The 8,064-nt window shown below is 42.5% G+C and overlaps 1 protein-coding gene across 1 annotated transcript; it reads right to left on the bottom strand.

Moving 5' to 3' along the window:
* Positions 1-1,660: 1,660 nt before the first annotated feature.
* Positions 1,661-7,520, bottom strand: LOC125239404. Its single transcript, XM_048146978.1, has 3 exons — positions 7,499-7,520; positions 4,219-7,013; positions 1,661-1,885 (listed from the first exon to the last, which is right to left on the bottom strand). The coding sequence occupies exons 2-3, from the start codon at positions 6,832-6,834 to the stop codon at positions 1,661-1,663; spliced, it is 2,841 nt and encodes a 946-aa protein (XP_048002935.1). The 5' UTR covers positions 6,835-7,013; positions 7,499-7,520.
* Positions 7,521-8,064: the final 544 nt, after the last annotated feature.

The following is an 8,064-nucleotide window of genomic DNA, read 5'->3' on the forward strand; positions in this document are numbered from 1 at the left end:
ACCTATGGAGGCTATCACCATCAGCCCCGACGACGTAAGTTGTGCTACCCGTACGGCCCAGAACTGGAAAAGTCCTGGACCGGACGGATTACACAACTTCTGGCTAAAATGGTTTCGATGCTCGCACTCGCGTTTGGCAACGCAATTTCAACAAACCCTCGATCTTGGTTCTCTCCCACCTTCCCTAACAACTGGTGTTACTTTCCTGCTCTATAAGTCCGGTAGTACCACGGAAGCAAAAAACTACAGACCCATTACGTGCTTGCCTACACTTTACAAGCTCCTTACATCCATTTTGAGAACAAAAATTAACGCGCATATTGTCGCTAACAACATTCTGGCTCCCGCTCAAAATGGATGTAGGGTTGGGTCCCGTGGTACTAAAGAGCTCCTCCTCATAGACATGACCATCTGCCAACAAGTTCGGCGGAACAGGGGGGCCATCTCGGCCGCTTGGATTGACTATAAGAAGGCCTATGATTCGGTGCCTCATTCATGGCTGAGAAGGGTATTGGAGCTGTATAAACTTGATGCAGCTTTAATATCCTTCCTGGCTGCATGTATGAGGCAGTGGACCACAGTCCTTCGTCAACCAGGAGGCAGGGATGACCCCCCTGGCCCGCAGGACTTCATAAGGATTGAGCGAGGAATATTCCAGGGTGACAGTTTGAGTCCATTATGGTTCTGCCTAGCTCTGAATCCCCTCAGCACGCTGCTGAAGGATTCTGGGCTAGGTTGCCGGCTTCGGAGAGAGGGTGAAGTCATCTCTCACCTTCTGTACATGGACGATCTCAAACTATTTGCACCGAACACCCAAGACCTGATGGTGCTATTGAAAACCACAGAAGTTTTCAGTACCGCCATCAGAATGGAGTTTGGTGTCGATAAGTGTGCGGTCATGCATGTACAGCGGGGGGAGGTTGTAAATTCAGAAAATTTACAACTTTCTGAGACGATGTCGTTCAGATCTATCTCTGAATCAGAAACCTATAAGTACCTTGGTATGTCACAGTCGTTGGGTATTGAGGATGTTGGCATTAGACGGTCGGTGAAGGAGCGCTTTTTCAGTCGGCTCACAAAAGTCCTTAACAGTCTTTTGTCAGGAGGCAACAAAGTGCGCGCCTTTAACGCCTGGGTAATGCCTCTACTCACATACTCCTTTGGCATACTAAGGTGGACCCAGACTGAACTGGACGCCCTGGATCGGAGGGTCCGCTCACTGCTTACCACACACCGTATGTTACACCCGCGCTCGTCTGTTATGAGATTGTACATCCCACGGAAGTGCGGAGGTCGAGGCTTCCTAAACGCCAAAGATCTTCACAACCGTGAGGTGTACAATCTCAGGAATTACTTTGTTCGGTGTACTCCTCAATGTAAGATCTTCTTATGAAGAATGAAGAACTCCAGGATAGTACTATTTTTCTTTTAATTAACTTAATAACTAGGTACAAGTAGTTTAGGTATTTTAATGAATCTATACAGATATATGTGTAGCCGCTTCGGCTGTAAGGTGCAGTCTAATGTAGGTACGCGGCGCGGGGAGCCGTGACGTATGTGTGTGACGTCATGTGTCGTCAACCGGTCTTCGTACGAGTACTTGGGTAAACGTATATATATTGTGTTGTGTGAACATCCTCCCGCCTCTTAAAGCTTGGCTTTAAGCTTGGTCTTCATCAAGGAAGGGGCATATCCTGTTAATGGCTCGTCGAATCGTGCCCTTCGCGGTGAGTATGTCTGCGACTCTGCTTGCTCCATCACTACCAGGATACACTGCCTGTATTCGTCCCAATGGCCATTTCAGTGGTGATGTGGCCTCGTCTTTTATAAGGACCATTTGACCGGGCTTAATGTCGGAGTGCCGCTGCTGCCATCGGGTACGTTGCTGCAATTCGCAGATATATTCTTGGCTCCATCTCGACCAAAAGTGTTGCCTTGCCTGTTCAATCCTCGCATATCGATGAAGCCGACTAGGATTGACATCTTGCAAATCTGGTGCCGGTAGCGACACAAGGGGTCTTCCAATGAGGAAATGCCCAGGGGTTAGAGGGACTAAATCACTAGGAGAGGATGACATTGGACAGAGGGGTCTAGAATTAAGGACGGCCTCAATCTGTGCGAACAAAGATGTCAACTCTTCGAATGTTAAGTGAGTATTGCCTAACGCCCTTTTCATATGAAATTTCGCTGAGCGAACAGCTGCTTCGTAAAGGCCTCCAAAATTTGGCGCGTACGCAGGTGAAAAGTGAAAAACTATCTTATCGTCTACAAATGCATCTGACACAGAACTGGAAGCAGCATTGAGAAACTCGCCTATCTCCCGATTGGCGCCTACGAAATTTCTCCCATTATCACAAAATATCTCTCGAGGCATTCCTCGTCGAGATATGAAGCGACGCAATGCTAAAATAAAATCTTCTGTGCTCAGAGAACTTACGAGTTCCAAATGAACTGCTTTTATTTTAAAATCTATAAAAACGCACAGGTAACTCTTAAGGAGTTTTGCACCACGGCCTTTCCTGTCACTCACAAGAAATGGACCAGCAAAATCAGTACCTACCACCTCAAACGCATGTCCAGGCGTAACCCGTTGAGCTGGCAAGTTTCCCATGATTTGCTGAGCTACTTCTCCTTTCATTCTTATGCAACGAGTGCAACTATTATAAGTACGTGCAGCAAGTACTCTGCCATTTAAAGGCCAATAATGTTCGCGAATAACTGACAGAAGAAGTTGTGGTGGCGCGTGTAAAAGTTTAAAATGAAAATATCGAAATAATAATTTGGTAAAATGATGTTTAGCATCCAAGAGTATAGGGTGTTTTTTATCGAAATCATAATCAGAATTATCTAATCTTCCCCCTACTCGAATCAACCCCGAGTCATCAATAAAAGGAGTTAATTTACTTGAGCCAACGATAGACTTTCCATTGTTGCTCTCATAATTAGGAAAGCTTTCTTTTGTGACAAATAAGCTAACTTGGACTCTGCTTGCTCAAGCTCGTCCACGGTTATTGAACTGCTAGCTTCACCATTTTGTTTATGCAGCAAGCTATTGATGAATCGACACACGTACGCAAATATTCTCCTAAGTCTCAGAAAACTAGAATAATTTGACATGTCGATTATCGGTTGTGTCGATTTTTCAACTCTTGCCGCACATACACGTAACTCAGGCAAACGCTTTTCTATCGCGTCAGTTTGCGCTGGCCACTGATCAATTGTATCCTGCAGAAATGCAGGTCCCTCCCACCACAGCGACAATGACTGCAGTTCATCTGGAAACACGCCTCGTGAGGCAAGATCGCAGGGGTTTTGAGCGGAAGGGACATACATCCATGCAGCATTCGAACACTTATCATTTATTTCAGCGACTCTGTGTGACACAAAAGTACATAACTTATTTGTAGGAATGCGTAACCAACCCAAAACAACTTTGCTGTCTGACCAAAAATATCTTTTTGTGATATTACAGCGCAAAGCTTGCACAACCTTTTCACATAAACGCGAAACTAGTAAAGCTGCACAAAGTTCCAATTTTGGGATAGTTGTGGCCTTCAAAGGTGTGACTTTGGTTTTAGCACACAAAAGCCGAACAGTACAATTTCCTAACTCATCTACTGATTTTAAATAAATACATCCTGCATATGCCTTTAAAGAGGCATCCGAAAATGCATGGATTTGAATTTCAACTGCGTTTCTACAGCTGGCGTGGCGTGGAATACTTATTTCTTTTAAATAATGAATGCTGTTGATAAATCTGGTCCAGATACAGTTTGGTGCCTGGGGTATCTCTTCATCCCAGTCCAATTTCTGTGACCACAACGATTGCAAAAAGATTTTGCATAGAATAACGCATACACTCAACAGCCCTAAAGGATCAAATATACTTGAAGCGACAGATAGGACGGCCCTTTTAGTGTATTTTACATGGTTATCTATCGATGGAATTTTAGAGCATTTTATTAATATGCTGTCAGCATTTGGGTTCCACTCTACGCCTAACGTGTTACTTTGATTCGATATTTTTAAATTATCCTGCTGAGAACTATTTGTCTCCATAACTTCACAAAGAAATCGCTCAGAGTTACTTTTTAACTTTCGCAAGTTAAAGTGAGCTGAACTCAACGTGTTGTTGACCCCTTGATAGAGTTTTAACAGTTGTCCTTCATCATCGGTACCAGTTATTAAATCATCTACATAAAAATCATGGACAATTACTTGCTTTATCAAAGGATCACTACATTCATATCCCAGTTGGGCTAAACATCTCGTGCTTAAGAACGGCGCGCTTGACGTGCCATACGTCAAAGTATTCAGGGCTAGATACTTCATGCGCTCGCCTTCATTTTCACGCCATAATATCATTTGAAGATGTCTCTGCGAAGGTTCCACGATAACTTGACGATACATTTTCTCTATGTCTCCTGTGAATATGAAAACGTGCTGACGAAATCTTATTAGAATAGAGAAAATGTCGTCTTGTACCGTGGCACCAACCATGAGAATGTCATTGAGTGAGTAGCCTGAATCAGTGCGAGCTGACGCGTCAAAAACGACTCTACACTTTGTAGATTCACTTTGCTCCTTTAAAATTGGGTGGTGGGGCAAAAAGTTGGCTTTTTCAGGCTTCTTGCTCTCTGACAAATGATTCAACTGAGCATATTCGTTGATAAAATCTACATACTGTGATTTTACATCAGTCTGCCTTCTAAATCGTTGCTCTAAAGAATCAAACCGTTTTCTTGCTAATCTATATGAGTCACCTAGAACATCTGGTTGATCTTTCAAGGGCAGCGTGACGCAAAATCTGCCATCAGCTAAGCGTCGTGTGTTTTGCTTGAAGTGTTCTTCGCACGCCTCCTCTTCTGGGGACAACACTGGTACAGTTGGGACCTCTTCCAACTCCCAAAACTTACTTAGTTGATTGCGTATTTCTCTACTGAAACCACAATGCTCAGTTTTCGTTTTCGTCGTGGTACTATTATTATTTAGCATCGTCTGTCCTACTACTAACCATCCAAATACAGAATTTTTCAATAGGGGTTTATTAGGTCCAAGTTTAATCTTGCCATTGGTGATTAAATCCCAAAATATCGCACCGCCGACTAATATATCTATTTCAGCAGGTTTGTACCAGCCTGGGTCTGCTAGTGTGATATTCTGAGGAATCTCAATGTTAGAAATATCTACTTCTTCTGCTGGCAAAGGTTTCATTATCCGAGAGAGAATGTAGGCATCAACACGCGCACAAGGTTTTTTACTGTTACGCGCTTGAATGGCAAATTTGCAATGCTTTTGAACATCAAAGGATATTTCCTTAATAGCTGTAATGTTGGCATCTACATCCTCACCCTGCAAGCCTAACTTCTCCGCCAGCGCCTGTGAGATAAAATTAGATTGAGCACCACAGTCGAGAAAACAACGAGCCTCATGCATTGTATTTGTCTTTTCATTTTTAACTAAAACAATTGCAGTCGACAACAATACCTCAGTATCACTGCAGACTGTTAACGCTACGGGCGCAGACACAAACTCCTTCTCACCTCCGTCCTTCTGTTTATCTGACGTCATAGTCTTGTGCAAAAGGGTATTGTGTCTACGCTTGCAAATAACACATGGACTTGCCTTACACTGATGTGCAAAATGCCCGCCACGGAAACAATTAATGCACACCTTCAAAGTTTTTATCAATGCATTTCGCTCATCGACTGACATTTGATTTAATTTTTCACAGTTATAAATTAAATGATCCCCATTACATACGCGACAAACTCGCGTATTACTTATATTAGAATTGGTCGATGTGTTAGAATCGCTTGCCGCGGCAACAAATGATTTCTGCGCCTTATCCATTCGCTTATAATTAATCTGCTTATTATCTGTTTTCTCGCTAGCAGTAGTCGCCGAAATCATTTCCAACACATCGGCCCTCTGACGTAAAAACTCATAAAAATTGTCCAAAGTAGGATTCTCCGTTAAGCTATTCCTATATTCCTCCCACTTCGTACAAGTAGCAGTATCTAATTTACTTGCAAACATAAATATTATAAGTGTATCCCAGTTATCTGTTTTTTCACCTAAACTATTTAAAGCCCTCAAATGTTTCGAAACATGATCAATTAGAAACCGCAACGACTTATCAGTCTCCCTTCCTGACAAAGACACATTAAAAAGTGACTTAAGGTGAGTATGAATAAGCTGGCGCTTGTTATCAAACCTATCGCATACTAATTTCCAAGCCGCGGTATAATTCGCCGCCGATATCTCTAACGATTGGATAACAGACGCTGCGTTTCCTAATAAGGATGCTTTTAAATATTGAAACTTACAAATATCACTGAGATTATCATTGTTGTGTACAATTGATATATACACATCGCGAAACTCTAACCATTTCGTGGTAGAACCATCAAAGCTAGGAAGACGTATAGTAGGCAGTCGCACGCCGCCCGCGTCCGCTCCGCTCCGGGACGAACGCGCGTCGTCGTCCGGGCCCCCGTCCAGCGAGGAGCGAGGCTCATTAGCCGCGATCAATTCCTGCGCCTGACTAATTGCACAAAAGAATAACTTTTCTGTATTTTCACGCTCACTAAAATCTGGCTCGCTGGTCGGTGGTCCGTCCTGCTTAACCTTGGATTCACTCACTTCAATGTTAGTCTGGATCTTATCGTATTCCTCAAACAACAAGTCCGCTTTCCGTAATCTTAATTTAATTTCATTTAAATTTGCCTTAGAAACCTGCTTTAATTTCTTAAACTCATCTATATAATTTCTAAACGTAGTTAATCGACCCTTAATCGATGCTCTCTTTGCCTTCAATTCTGTGTCAGTCATATTGTATACTAATTACAAATATAGGTCAAGCCGTTCAATAAAAGTGCAATAAATACCTTTATGTACGTTTTCCTTATACGAAACAGCTGTACGTCTCACCGGCTGATAACCAGGACAATAGAACTAGGTCAACTCGGCGCAGGCGATGGCAGGCCGGCGCGGGCGCAGGGCGGGTTATCCTGGAATATTCGGCCGAAATACTATAATTTACGTAAACAAACCTATTTGCAATAGCTAATTGAGCTAAGAGATGCAAGATAGCTAAGGATTCTACTATTATTAACTTTAATTTCATAAAATGAATGCAATATTTAAGCACAAAGGCGTAATGTAGGTAGGTATACCTATAACTTGAACGATAATTTTAAATAGCTTATTCAATTGCAAATTATACCAATAATTTGTATTTCTACAGATGTTACTTTTAGTTTACAGCAGATAGCAACGTAAATAAGGAAAATGTGCAATTAAATATGGTTTAACTGTGAGCTAGTGATTATTTTTTGTTGCTAAGTGCGTTGACCTTGAGTAGGTAAGCGAGTTTAATGATACTTTAGCTTTAAAATTATGCACTTAAATATAAATAAATGAGATCTGCTCGCACAAACGAAGCTTTACAGGGCTAACACAACAAATAAATAGGTAGGATAAGGAACGGGCTAACCTCCCTTTGTTCTAGAAGTCGGCTTCAGCACACGTCACTTTAGGTAATACTGGGCACTTAGGTATCACAATTTCTGGTAGGTATTTCACTTCCTCTTCTAGATCTCGGTGGTTACAATGCAGCTCCGTTTCTCCCGTCAATCCTTTGTGAAGTAGATTGCAGATTCGTGCTATGCGCCCGCATAGCAACAGTAACACGGTCGCCAAAATGTTCGGTGTACTCCTCAATGTAAGATCTTCTTATGAAGAATGAAGAACTCCAGGATAGTACTATTTTTCTTTTAATTAACTTAATAACTAGGTACAAGTAGTTTAGGTATTTTAATGAATCTATACAGATATATGTGTAGCCGCTTCGGCTGTAAGGTGCAGTCTAATGTAGGTACGCGGCGCGGGGAGCCGTGACGTATGTGTGTGACGTCATGTGTCGTCAACCGGTCTTCGTACGAGTACTTGGGTAAACGTATATATATTGTGTTGTGTGAACAACTTCCTTAACAACGAGTGTGGGATGCATCGTGATGTGGTGGCAGTGGACGGAAACCTCACGCCGCTCTCCTTGGCGAA

This window comes from Leguminivora glycinivorella, chromosome 2, assembly GCF_023078275.1.
Source record: "Leguminivora glycinivorella isolate SPB_JAAS2020 chromosome 2, LegGlyc_1.1, whole genome shotgun sequence".
Classification (NCBI taxonomy): domain Eukaryota; kingdom Metazoa; phylum Arthropoda; class Insecta; order Lepidoptera; family Tortricidae; genus Leguminivora; species Leguminivora glycinivorella.